This window comes from Hyperolius riggenbachi, chromosome 2 (genome assembly GCF_040937935.1).
Source record: "Hyperolius riggenbachi isolate aHypRig1 chromosome 2, aHypRig1.pri, whole genome shotgun sequence".
Classification (NCBI taxonomy): domain Eukaryota; kingdom Metazoa; phylum Chordata; class Amphibia; order Anura; family Hyperoliidae; genus Hyperolius; species Hyperolius riggenbachi.
Window position 1 is genome coordinate 473,199,468 of NC_090647.1, and position 14,608 is coordinate 473,214,075.

Below are 14,608 nucleotides of genomic sequence, written 5' to 3' on the forward strand. Positions count from 1 at the left end.
AACCCTAGTAACGCTCGTATTGCCTTGGTAACGATACAGTGGTCATAAGAACCACCACTACATTAAAATATTACACTTTTTTTTAGCTTTGGAGCCTGAATTGAAGACACACAGAGAGACAATACATTTCATTCTCAGCTGTTTTTCCACCTTGCAGCCAAGTGAAAGATATAGCAGCAACAGTTCGCATAAAAAACAGAATCAGTGCGATCGGTGAGGTAAAGTATCTCATGCCCCCATGTAATTACTTTGAGGAAAAAGCTTTTGCTGTAATTACATTCTGGAGTCTGTTCTCTCAATCAACTTTACACATGTAGACTGTGCAAAATTTCCTCAGTCTTCCTCATAGAACTGATGAGGCTGAAGGGGGCCACGCACCATACAATTTTTTTTACATTTCTTTTCAATTCAAGATTTACAATCAATTTTTCTGATTTATTGTAACATTTGAAAAATCTAGCCATTGTTAATCTACCACACACCATGCAATCATGCAAACAATTGATCATAAATTTTTAAAAAATTTGCCTCAGGCGGCAAAAAGTCTAGGGCCGGCCCTGGGATCAGGTAGCATAATTTATTTATTTTTTAGCCCACCTCGGGCTCTCTTTAAAAAATCGGATCAATGTACCACGCATGTGTTCAGTTATTCACCAATTATAAAAAGAAAGATTGAAAACTCTGGTTTGGTTTAAATCTACCCTACACCATTCAATTTGATCAGAAAAATCCACCACACCCAATCGACTCCTATAGAAAAAAATGGGAAATACGATTGGATTTCTTGCTGTAATTAAAAAAAAAAAAAAAAACTTTTTCGATTTTTTGGGACAACCGATAGTTTCAAATTAGATAATTTTATTGTATCGTATGTCACCACCTTAAAAAAAAGCCTTTAGATTTTTTGGTAGAAATTATCGTTTTTATCAAATTGCTGTAAAATCAGATTATTTTATTGTATCGTGTGTGGCCACTTTTAGTAAGATTGGATGGTGAACATTGGACTGTAGTCTTCCAAGTTTTACCACAGATTTGTCAATAGGTTTTTAGTCTGGTTTCTGACAGACTCCTTTAGTCACTGTGTGGTCAGTTTTGCTATGTGCTTCTTGTCATTGTCACATTGAAAGGTGATCCTTCTTCCCATAGACAACTGTTTGGCAGAGCAGGGTTCCCTCAAGAATATCATGGTATTTTCCTTCATCAGAATCTTCGCGTTACCTTTGCTAACACTCAATTGTGACCCGTTCGTTTTTTCCTGAGGCCGGTTTCAGACTATCGGCTGGTGTTAGTGGTGCGGCCCGGGAACCGCACCGCCAAAAACAGGCCTTTGGAGATTACCACATTAGTAATTCACATTAGATCCATATAGGAAGTGGCGCTTACTTGTGGTCACTACCTGTTTTGGAAATATGGAAGAATATTGTAAGAAATGCTGTGTGCTTCCGTGTATGCACAACGCACTGCCGCTGCCTTCTTTTTATAAAGTGGAACTGTTAAAAAATAAGAGTTTCGCTTACCTGGAGCTTTTACTAGCCCCCTGCAGTCAACCTGTACTCTCCCAGTCCTGGACCGATCCTCCGTTCCCCTGGAACGGCTCACTTTTTTCCCCGTAATGGAGGTCGACTTGTAAGTCAACCTCCATTGCGCCCTGGCCACGTGTATCCTAATATGTGTTCCTTTAGCCGGAGCAACCTGCGCAGGCGCCGTACGGGAAAATCTCTACTGCGCCTGCACAGTACTCGTCTGGCTACGGGAGCATGAACGAGGAGGCACACGGCCTAAGAGCAAGTCTGTTTGTGTCCAACTTCCTCCCTCTGAGTGGAGGAAGGGTAGGGGAAGAGGAAGTTAACACAGACTTGCTCTTATAACCAGAAGGACTAAACGCCTAGAGTAAAACAAAGGAGAGGAGCTATACTGCAAAGAAGAGGCACATCCAGACTATGACCATTGTAAGTTACATGATGAGAGGAAACGTGTAGGCGTGACATTGAGGAACTAAGAATACATGAAAAGTGGCAGTGGTCAGTGTGGAAAGTACCTGGGCTGTTGATTGCTTGTGGTGTCTGGAGCAGAAGCCAGCCAAAGGCCTACATACTGAGGGGAGGCTGTTCACAGCCAAAGGTCTACATACACCAAACTTCATACCTTACTCTTGACTAGCATCGTAACGAGTGAGCGGATGCAAAGGCTTTGAGATTCTAAAACGCATGACCTGAAAAATTGACGTGGATTATATCTGGTGAGCATTGCAGCAATAGGATTTTGTTGTGGTGCATGCAGAGTGACACAAGGGTTTTTTTCCATGACCATGAGTGTGTTGGACACATAGTCTCAGTGTGAGCTTTATTACTCTATGTGGAGCTCAATTTCTATTGCAGATGTTGGTAGAAAGCACAGCAGTGCATAACTTAAAGTTTTGAAAAGATTGGATCACCTGCGGCGATCACACAGGAGACTTACTTTATAGTGACTGTATATAGGACTGTGGCGCAGATTTATATAATACATTAAGTACAGAGAGACTGTCATTTTATCTGTACTTGTCCTTTTCTATAGGAGTCGGCCCTCGCTGTAATGGAGGCACAGTCCTTGGAGCGTCAGATCCAAAGCGTGGAGCGCAATATTGCTTTCCTGAAGAAAGAACAGCTGGAACTGTTGCAGGATCTTCACCTGGAAATTCTCCGACTACAGAAGCATTGCAAAGGTTAGTTTTTATGTAATTTCTGCTTTATTTACTATCTTATTCCTGATATATTTTCCAGTACCTTCAAAATCACAATACATGCCTACCAGTATCTGCGCCCTGCAGTGTGATGCACCTGCCTCACTAAATGGGGTTATGTACAGTATAATCTCGTTATACAAAACTCTGATATAGTAAAACGTGGGGTATAGTAAACTCAATGTCCAGGTCCTGGCCAAGCACCATTATAAGTATATGGGAGTAACATCTGGTATAGTAAACTGGATATAATAGAGCTTCTGTTATAGTAACCCTGTTTCCTTTGCCTCCATGGCAACACAAAGGGGTAGTGGCCCCGCCCCCACTGCCTCACAGGACCTTAGTTATAAATTTGAGCTCCTTCCATAGTTTCATGTCTTTTTTTTCTGTCCTTACCTCATGGGCCTGAGATAGGTTCACCTGTATATATTTTTATTTCCCCCCCCCCCCCCCCTATTTGGCTGCATCATGTAGCATTTTCTACTCAGGAGGCCTCCCCTGAAGCGAAGCCACCCACAGGCTTTAAAAAAGTCTGTATGTGTACCCCATTCTGCTGGCCTTGGAGGTCTGTGACATGGAGTGGAGCAGCTGAGGTGGATGCTAAATGTTCCCGCTGCATATATATCTACCTCCTAAGTTATGTTTATACATTCTAAAAGGGTACATGTCGGTGGGTGTCCTTTCTAACGTTACCTTTCATTGGCTGCAATCTTCTCTGGCAGTATACTGGTACTTCTGGGAATGTGCTGGAATGCTGCTCTGCTCACATACGCTCCAGGGCCTGACTTGGCAGCAGCTTCCTGTGACTGTATCTCCACCCCCATCTCCGCTTCATCCGAGGAGGGGGGGGAGATAGGGCGAATTCTGGCCAGGATTAGAGAGGAAACGGCCGCATGATGCGGAAGTAGGCGGAGCAATCAAGCGGCTCTGCTGACATCCTCTGCAGGCTCTTTAAATGCCCAATCGGCAATATACGAGTGGCTGTAATTTACAGATCAGCTGCTCGGACGGTATGTTGACTGAGGTCCTGTGAGGTAGATGGGGTCAGGGCCACTACCCATTTGTGCTGCCTTGGATGCATCAGGAAAGGAAAATGACTGTTAGATAAGTATACAATTTTCGGGGGGGGGGGCTATAGTAGAAAGTGGGCAGGCGCATGCGTCAGTCGGAGACTCACGAGCCGTGGACAGTGGGCGGAGTGGAAGCCATTTGTAGCCTGCTCGCTATTTGTACACTACTCTGGGCCTGTGTGAATTACCTGAAAAAGACCAAACGGTGAGACCTACAGTATGCTTCCTGTGTAAGCTGCTGCCAGATTACTCAGGAATGAAATCTGTGACCTGTTTGTGCATGGCTGCGACACTATAGTATCATTCAGGCTGCAGAAATGTGGACAGAGGAGCCCACTATAAATTTTGTATCTGCATTAACTGGTGAGACCTATGCTTCCTGTGCAAGCTGTTACATGCAAATCCCTCCATATCGAGCACTGTGCATTTTGATCTAGCTAGTCTGTGCTCCCTTGATGAAGCATTACAAAGAAAAAATAACTCCCAACTGTTGAATGTATTGAGATACAGTACTATAGTATACTTTATATGGTTGATTATGACAATTTATAATATAATAAACTTCTGATATAGTAAACTACTTTGCCTGGTCTTTTGGCATCTACTATAAAGGGATACTACTGTATTACATCAATGTGGTAGTGTTTACTTGGGAGGAGAGTATCACGTTTGCTCCTTTTAACCATTTATGCCGCCTGGACGTCATCCTCACGTCCAGGCGGTTGCTGCCATGCTGATGCGTGCTTCGGCACACTCCCATGGGCGATCACGGGTGAGCCCGTGCCCCCGAGCCGCCCCCCGACAGCCCAGGGATCAATCAATGGGAACATGGTTCCCGTTAATTGATCCGAGTCCCCAGCAGAAAAACCGACAGCTTCTCATCAGAGGCCGCGGTCTTTCTGAAAAAAAAAAAGTTTCCATCCTCTATATGCTTCCGGGAAGCTAGGAGGACTGGAAAAAAACAAACAAACTCATCTACATACATTTTTTTTTGTACAAGAAACACACATTACATTTAAAATGAACTGTTTATTTCCCACACCAAAAATTACCTAAATACATTTTTTTATGAAAAAATAAATTACAATTTAAAACAAAAAAAACTATAAATAGTTACCTAAGGGTCTTAACGTTTTAAATATGCATGTGAAGAGTGTATATTACGACCATTTTTTAAATTATAAGCTTGTAAATAGTGATGGACACAAAACTGAAAAATTAATTTTGTAAATGGATTGTGCCTTTTTTCTGCCCCTTTTAGTATTGTAATTGCCTCAGAGAATCAAACCCCAATCTCTTGGCTTTATGTATTTCCATATTGGCTGATTACATTCCTTTAATTCTTTTTATTCATGCGTTCACAAATTAGACTCAAAACAACCTAATCTGGTCGAATTAACTATGCACAGACATGTTGTCAAGTCTCACAAATTAAGTAAAATTGAAGGTGTGTATACAACATAAATTAGTGTCCTCCATAAGCATTGATCCTTAGGCCACGTTCACATCATGAAACGCAGATGGCCGTGCGTTCGGAACGCAGCGTGTACGAACGCACGCCATCTGCTTTTCTATGTGTTGCGTGGCTGATCTCATTCACTGAAAGTGAATGGGTCAGCCACGCGTTTTGATAAAAAATGCGTGCAGCATGCGTTCCCGGTCCGCACTGGTACGAAATGCATGCAGTGTGAACATCAGACAGTGTAGTCTATGCTCTTTCTGATTTCGTACGTGTCGGCCTCCTGCACGTGTTGCCGAAATCCGGACGGCAACGCGTGCAATGTGAACGGGGCCTTAGGTGACACTGTGGGCTATGAGCACCATACAGAAATGTCGTTTGTGTATAGCTGAGCAACACATACTGTCTCTATGGAGACGGGAGGAGGGATGACAGGGCAGCACATGATGGAGTTTCTGCGGGTGGTCTAAGTGTGAGAACAATCCGCTCACTCTTGTTTAGAGCAGGACTTTCCAACCCAGTCCTCGAGTACCACCGACAGTGCATGTTCTGTGGAAATCCACAGAGGTAGTTAAAGTGACACGGAAGCAAAAAAAAAACCTTATGATGTAATGAATTGTATGTGTAGTACAGAAAATGAATAGAACATTAGTAGCAAGAAAAGTCTCATATTTTTATTTTCAGTTATATAGCTTTTTTTTTATATAACATTGCATCATTCTCTCATATTTGCAATTACAAACTACACTTTGTATTTTAAATTATGAAACAGAGCAGAGCTAATGATACTTTGAACTCTCCTGCAGTAAACTCTTATCTAAATCTGTCTGTTTCTTTGATGTATAAGTGCTACAGAAAATAGGACTGTCTCCATCCAAAGTTGGGTCAGAGAAGCACTTTTGCATAGATAAATAAAAACTGAAGTTCTTTTTAACTCTTCCTGTACTGGAAACAATATGAGACTTGTTTCTGTGCTACTAATGCTGTATTTCTTAGCTGTACTACACATACAATGCATTATTTGTTTATTAGTTTATTTTTACTGCAGATTGCCTTTAACCACCGTGGCGGTAATTCCGATCCCAACCTGAGCAGGGGCTCCGCTTTGTAAGCTGAAAGCAGTAAGCCCGTGCTTAGGTCAGGCTGGCAAAAACAGCTGCGTGCGCACATTTTCTGGTTGCCGCGCATGATCAGCGCTGCACAGCGGGACCCAGGCTTCTCCCCCGGCTACCTGCATTTGTTTTCGGCCGCCGGGATCCCCATGTCCCCGCTATTCTTCCGGGGACCCGGCGGCCAATCAGTGCGGCGGTGGAAGCGTGACGTCGGCGGGGGCGGGCTAATTTTAAGGCGGACCTGAACTTTTTTTAGGCGAGGAAAAAGAAGTGAGCCATACGTGTATATATACATATATATTTATTATATATATTCTGCTGCCTGTGCCGACCTTGGCCTGGATTTTAACTACTCTCTGCCTACCGCCTGCATCGACCTCTGCCTGGATTTTGACTACTCTTTCTGCCTGCACTGACCTCTTCCTGGATTTTGACTACTCTCTGCCTGCTGCCTGTACCAACCTCTGCCTGGATTTTGACTACTCTCTGCCTACCGCCTGCACCGACCTCTGCCTAGATTTTGACTACTCTATGCCTGCCTTATTTATATAGTGTCACAATTTTTTGTTTAAACAAAATTAGGCAGGTGCATAAATTTGGGCACCACAAAAAAGAAATAAAATCAGTATTTAGTAGATCCTCCTTTTGCAGAAATTACAGCCTCTAAACACTTCCTGTAGGTTCCAATGATAGTCTGGATTCTGGTTGAAGGTATTTTGGACCATTCCTCTTTACAAAACATCTCTAGTTCATATAGGTTTGATGGCTTCTGAGCATGGACAGCTTTCTTTAACTCACACCACAGATTTTCAATTATATTCAGGTCTGGGGATTGAGATGGCCATTCCAGAACGTTGTACTTGTTCCTCTGCATGAATGCCTTAGTGGATTTTGAACAGTGTTTGGGGTCGTTGTTTTGTGGAAAGATCCAGCCCCGGCGCAGCTTTAGCTTTGTCACTGATTCCTAGACATTGGTCACCAGAATCTGCTGATACTGAGTGGAATCCATGCATCCCTCAATTTTGACAAGATTCCCAGTCCCTGCACTGGCCACACAGCCCCATAGCATGATGGAACCACCACCATATTTTTCTGTAGGTAGCAGATGTTTTTCTTGGAATACTGTGTTGTTTTTCCTCCATGCATAACGCCCCTTGTTATGCACAAATAACTTAATTTTAGTTTCATCAGTCCACAGCACCTTATTCCAAAATGAAGCTGGCTTATCCAAATGTGCTTTAGCATACCTCAAGTGGTTCTGTTTGAGCTGTGGGTAAAGTAAAGGCTTCCTCTGCATCACTCTCGCATTCAGCATCTCCATGTGTAAAGTGCACCAAATGGTTGAACGATGCACAGTGACTCCATCTGCAGCAAGATGATGTTGTAGGTCTTTGGTGCTGGTCTGTGGGTTGACTCTGACTGTTCTCACCATTTGTCACTTTTGTTTATCCAAAATTTTTCTTGGTCTGCCACTTTGAGCCTTAACTTGAACTGAGCCAGTGGTTTTCCATTTTCCCAGTATGTTCCTAACTGTGGATACAGACAGTTGAAATCTCTGAGACGGCTCTCTGTATCCTTCCCCTAAACCATGATGGTGAACAATCTTTGTTTTCAGGTAATTTGAGAGTTGTTTTGAGACCCCCATGTTGCTACTCATCAGAGTAAATTAAAAGAGAAGGGAAACTTACAACTGACCCCCGTAAATACACTTTTTTATAATTGGATTCACCTGTGTATGTAGGTCAGGGGTCACTGAGCTTACCAAGCCAATTTGAGTTCCAATAATTAGTTCTAAAGCTTTTGGAAACAATAAATTGACATCAGTGCCCAAATTTCTGCACCTGTCTAATTTTGTTTAAACAGTTATTGCACACTTCATTTCTCTTCTCAAATATTACTGTGTGTGTCTCCTATATGATATTTAACCTACATTTTTTATCGTAACAACCAACGATTTATACAGGAAAATCATAACAATTAACAAGGTTGCCCAAACGTTCGCATCCCACTGTATATTACATTCTGTACTGTGTTTGGAGTACATATATGACCCTCCATACCATTTTGGGAGTACATGTATAGATCTTTTTATTATATTTGGAGTATATATATTACATTTTATACCATGTTGGGAGTACATATCTGACCCTTTATACCATGTTGGGAGTACATATATTACACTTTATACCATGTTGGGATTACATATATGACCCTTTATACCATGTTGGGATTACATATATGACCCTTTATACCATGTCAGGAGTACATGTAGACCCATTCGACTTTATACCGTGTTGGGATTACATACTGTATATGACCCTATATACTGTATTGGAGTACACATATGACCCTTTATACCATGTTGGGAGTACATATATTACACTTTATACCATATCAGGAGTTCATATATTACACTTTATACCATGTTGGGAGTACATATATTACACTTTATACCATGTTGGAACTACATATATGACTCCTTATACCATATTGGGATTACATATATGGCCCTCTATGCCTTGTTGGGAGTAAATATATTAGAATTTATACCATATTGGGATTACACATATGACCCTTTATACTGTATTGAAGTACATATATGACTCTTTATACCATGTTGGGAGTAAACAGTATATTACACTTTATACTATGTTAGGTGTATGGGCACCTTAACAAGAGAAAAGGTTAGATGTTACATAGTTACATAGTTATTTTGGCTGAAAAAAGACATACGTCCATCGAGTTCAACCAGTACAAAGTACAACTCCAGCCCGTCCCCCACATACCCCTGTTGATCCAGAGGAAGGCGAAAAAAACCCCACCAGGCATGGTCCAATTAAATGTTAACACACACTTTGCAGCAACATGAGGATTTGATAAGAGAGAGAACTGTCTATTAGTCGACTTGCCACCAAAATCGCTAGATGTATGGTCCCCTTTAGCAATGGGGTTAGATACTAACACACACTTTGCATTCTTATCTTACACACCTTTATCTTATATCTAACACTATTATAACCACAAGAAACAACAAGTCTACATTGCGTTTACTGCCCTTTATTTAGATTTCAACATATAATTCCGCACTGGGTTTGTAAGCCTTTCATCTAGATGGGGAGCCTCTTAACCTCCCCGGCGTTCTATTGAGATCGCCAGGGAGGCTGCGGGAGGGTTTTTTTTTAATTAAAAAAAAACTATTTCATGCAGCCAACTGAAAGTTGGCTGCATGAAAGCCCACTAGAGGGCGCTCCGGAGGCGTTCTTCCGATCGCAATGAGCGGCCTTCCTTGTTTTGCTTAGGTCGTCGCCATAGCGACGAGCGGAGTGACGTCATGGACGTCAGCCGACGTCCTGACGTCAGCCGCCTCCGATCCAGCCCTTAGCGCTGGCCGGAACTTTTTGCTACGCTGGGCTCAGGCGGCTGGGGGGACCCTCTTTCGCCGCTGCTCGCGGCAGATCGCCGCAGAGCAGCGGCGATCAGGCAGCACACGCGGCTGGCAAAGTGCCGGCTGCGTGTGCTGCTTTTTATTTGAAGAAAATCGGCCCAGCAGGGCCTGAGCGGCAGCCTCCGGCGGTGATGGACGAGCTGAGCTCGTCCATACTGCTCAGGAGGTTAATGTCTTTAATTCCGAGATGGTGATGAAGTGGTAATCTCTGTGGAACTTTTACATTGAAGACTGCCCATTTTACCTTCAGGACCTGCATCACGATTTGCGTGTTTTTGTTTTTTTTTGTAGTCGCGTCACAGCTGGTCATTCCACTCATCAATTTTTGTTGTATCTTTTGAATTTCTGTGGGTGATAAGGTATCTTTTGGTATGTTGTTCTTCAGGTTGTTCAACAACCTTCTTAATGCTGGTGCGTCATCCACTTGAAAACGTTAGTGGCAATTTTCCAGGATGGTTTTTAGCATATTCAAGCTTATAAGCTTGGAATAAATACTCCAAATTCCATCAAGCCCAACCAGCGGTTCTTCACTGTGTTATTCTGAGGTCCTATACTGGAGAAGCTACTTCTGGCCACATTGGAGGTCTTCCTATACCAGGGGAGCTAGTTCTGGCAACATATATTGGGGAGCTACTGTACTGAAGATCTTTCTATGCTAGGAAAGCTACTTCTGGCCACATATACTCTTGGGGGGAGGTACTCCTGGCCACCTATACTGTGGGGGAGGTGGCCTCTGTCGGCCTTAAGCTGGCGTGTGTGGAGACTGGGAGATGGGGCGCATACTGTAGGTGCCTTATAGTTGAGGCACCCAACCAAACTTTTGCTCTTGTAGGCCTCGTGATCCCTTCATTTGTCTCTTGGAGGCCTCATAATTACAGCAATTGTCACTTTGGGCCTTATGATTGCTGAATTTGTCTTTTGGAGGCCGCTTGAATGCTGGCTTTATCTCTTGGAGGCCTTGTGTTTGTTGCTTGTGTCACTTGGGGCCTCATAATTGCTGTATTTGTCTCTTGGAGACCTCGTGATTGCTACCAGTCATTTGCTCACAATGTCCTACCACGCTATGATGTATTTCTAATTAGTCCAGACATTGCACATGTGTGCATGGTTAATTTATGGGACTCTTTCCATTTATATATTACCCTTTATAGCAAAGGTAGAGAAAAGAGCTGGGCACCTGTGTGAATGCTCCAAATTGTATTCCATTCGGTGCATAAAGTGTTACAGCAAAGGAAAATGAAGCGACGGACTATCATTCGTTTCACGAGTCTCCCTGCTTTGTCAGAGGCACATAGATAAACAAAAGAGCAGTTCTTCTGTTGTTTACACAAAATTCACCACCAATTCTTCCTAGGCTATCGCCAGCCACTTCGGTTTCTGCCCCTACACCGCTTGGAGACCAGGACCGCCCCTTCTGGGTACATGTCATCAGCCACTGTGGCCAATCAGGGTCTATGGCTTTTACCCAATCATTGCGCTGCTGTTGCTAGGACAGGTGAAGTGAGTGGGTCTCGGGTGTGATGACGCGTGGTTCTCATGGCAACAAAGTACGACGGATCTCTCCTTGGCTGTGTAGATAGCATTAACAGCCGCTTGCTGCTGGTTGTCATAGGAACAGCCACTCTGGGTAAATGAGCCACTGGGAGATCTGCCTGAAAAACAAAACAAGATATAAACAAAGTTAAAAGCAAATTTATATATACATCAGGCATTCCTTCACAGGAGAACCTCATTCAGAGACTGTGGTTAACACTCAAAATAAGCAGACATTGCCAAATGACAGGATTCCTTGAGGCAGATAGTTTACACCTACACAGTCAAATAAAATTGTACAGGGAACAATTACTCATTATCGTTCTAAAAAACAGGATAGCTCATTTGTCTTGTGAAATTCCAATCGTCCACAGGCTTTAGTAAGTGAAATATACTAACCTCCTCCTGCCTCAGCAGTCTTTAAAGGAAACCAGAGACGATTAATCGTACAAGTTTTATACATACCTGGGGCTTCCTCCAGACCCATCCGCACGGGTCACTCCCACGTCGCTGTCCTCAGTCTTCTCCCTCTCCGGTAACGGGTCCCTTAACTTCGGCCAGTCAGAGCATGTGCAGTGCGCTCCTCCATTTCTCTCCTTCGGTTGGGAGTGCTTCGAGCTGCCTGAGAGAGACGAAGGAACGCACTGCGCATGCTTAGACTGGCTGCGACTGGCCAAAGTTACGGAACCCGTTACCGAAGAGGGAGAAGACTGAGGACGGCGGCGTGGGAGTGCTCCATGCAGATGAGGCTGGAGGAAGCCCCAGGTATGTATAAATCTTGTAAATTCAATCGTCTCTGGTACATGTTAACGATCCCATCCTCTCCAGGGTGGGGGGGGGGGGGCTCCACAATTTTCAAACCTGTGAATCTAAAGAGGGGGAGTCTTTACCACCGTGCTCCTCTGTCATATGCTGGATTAGCCTACTTTCTCCCTTTTTAGTCTTTAAAGAATTGGCATGCTCCTGAAAGAGCATGCAAAGTTGGCGTGTCATCATCCCTATGTAAAAACGGTCACAGGGACAGAGGATGGCGTATACAACAAACTTGAATATGTATGAATATAACAGAGAAACAAACTTGAATATAAACTTCTGATATAATGATTTGTAAATGTAGTACAGCTAAGAAATAGAACATTGGTAGCACATAAATGAGTCTCATATTGTTTCCAGTACAGAAGGAGTTAAGAAACTTCACTTGTTATCTATGCAAAAGAGCTACTCTGAGCTCTCCGACTAAGTCAGAGAGCAGTGCTCTTTTCTGTAGCACTAATCTCAACCTGTCCCTCACTCTTTCTTGTTTGACTAAAGGAGTCATCAGGGCAAAATTAATAAACTAAGTGCTACTTACCGGGGGCTTCGTCCAGCCCCAAGCTCCCAGCATGTCCCTCGCCACAGCTCTGCAATCAGCTGTTTGCTGCAGCTCCGTCCCGGTCCCCGGCGATGACGTCAGGGCGACCTCCAGGTTGACTTGTACTTCGCCTGCGCGAGCGGCGCTGTCAATCACCGCCACGTGGGCCGGAGCGGACTGCGCAGACGCAGAGCTACTGCGCCTGCGCAGTCCGCTCCGGCCCACGTGGCGGTGATTGACAGCTCCGCTCGCGCAGGCGCAGTACAGGCCGACCTGGAGGTCGCCCTGACGTCATCGCCGGGGACCGGGACTGAGCTGCGGCGAACGGCTGCGGGGAGAGCTGCGGCGAAAGACATGCTGGGAGCTTGGGGCTGGATGAAGCCCCCGGTAAGTAGCCCTTATTTTATTAATTTTGCTCTGATGACTCCTTTAAAGAAAACCTGAACTGAACATTAAAAGTCAAAATAAACATACACAAGTCATACTTACCTGCTGTGTAGTCGACTCCTCAATCTATTTTTCCTCTCCTGTGTCCTGTTTTTCCACTGTGATCAATGGAATTATCCGTCCTCCATTTTGAAAATGGCTATTACCCCATAACAGCTTTATGGTCAGCACACTGTTAAACTGTAACATCGCCCACTTGAGCCATAGGGAAACATGGACACATCAGTTCTCCTCTCAGCTGTAACTGACAGCAACTGATATATAACTGACAGCAACTGATATATTTCAGTTCTGACAAAATGTTGTCAGAACTGGAAGGGATTATTGTCAGAAGAAAATGGTGAGCTTCTGAAAGGAACTGATGGCAAGGTAACTATGTAATGTTCATTTGAAGTTACCTCATGTGTTTATTTTAAATAATTTTACTCAGTACAGGTTCTCTTTAAGGTTTTACTGCAGAGCTAATGACTCTTTAAACTTTCCTGCTCTGTATTATAGTTTAAAATGCACAGTATAGCTTGTAAACTGCAGATATTAGAGAATGATGCAATGTTACTAAAAGAAAAGCTATATAAATGAAAATAAAAATATGAGACACATTTCTTTGCTACTAATGTTCTATGAATTACTCGTACTACACATACAATTCATTATAACATACCTTTTTTTCGCTTTAGCGTCACATTAATAACAAAGGCTTCACCCCCAGGGATACTGTCTTCCCTGGTAAAAAATTGGGTGCAGTGGTTGCAATTACCACATTTGAAATTGCCAGTATGTCTAGAACGTGTTAGCCAATCCATCTGTCTCTGGGCCCTGCACTCACTTTTTACTAACAAATCTTCAATAGTTTGGGCTCCACGAAAGGTCACCAGGGGTCAATTAGGGATTCTATCCTTCAGTTCAGGAGTTTCTTTCAGTTTCTAAAAACCGAGGTATGGATTTTTTCGCCATTGGGGAGAAATCAAAAATAAATAGGACATTAGCAATATTATCATCATCACTGCCATTCTTCCTTTTCCTCCTCCGTCTCTCAATGAATTTGATGAAATCTGGGACGTGATTTGGCCCTGCTGTAAACTTTTACTATCAGTGGCAATGGGTAACCCCAGGCGAGGAATCTAAGACCAAGATCCTGACTCTGTTTATTAAAGCCCTTCTCCTTGCAATTATTTCTTCTAAGGCAGACAAATTGGCTATAGGGGATAGAGTTAAGAACATGTTCAGGGTGAAAGCTTAAAGGACATCCGAGGTGAAAATAAATGAACGAGCTAAACAATTGTATATATCTTCCTCCTCCTAACTAGACTCTTTTTAGCTATCCCACATTTTTTTATATTTAAATCTACTTTTTAACTTTTTACTGTTTCGTTGTCTCTGCTCAATGACACATGCATGGAAGTATGCCAGAGCTAAAATCTATGAATTATTGACCCTTTTTATCTTTTTCCTGCTCTCAGAAGCCATTT

At 43.2% G+C, this 14,608-nt stretch overlaps 1 protein-coding gene across 6 annotated transcripts in view; it reads left to right on the forward strand.

Moving 5' to 3' along the window:
• CCDC92B (coiled-coil domain containing 92B) overlaps positions 1-14,608 on the forward strand; it is a 97,411-nt gene that overhangs the window by 9,281 nt on the left and 73,522 nt on the right. For 4 of the 6 annotated variants that reach the window (XM_068270234.1, XM_068270231.1, XM_068270230.1 and 1 more), the window contains exon 2: positions 2,557-2,704. In XM_068270234.1, coding sequence (XP_068126335.1) covers positions 2,575-2,704 — 130 coding nt within the window. In that variant the 5' untranslated portion in view covers positions 2,557-2,574. Of the gene's footprint in view, positions 1-2,554; positions 2,705-14,608 lie in introns of those variants that run through there. The other 2 variants (XM_068270233.1, XM_068270235.1) reach the window with 2 other exon arrangements.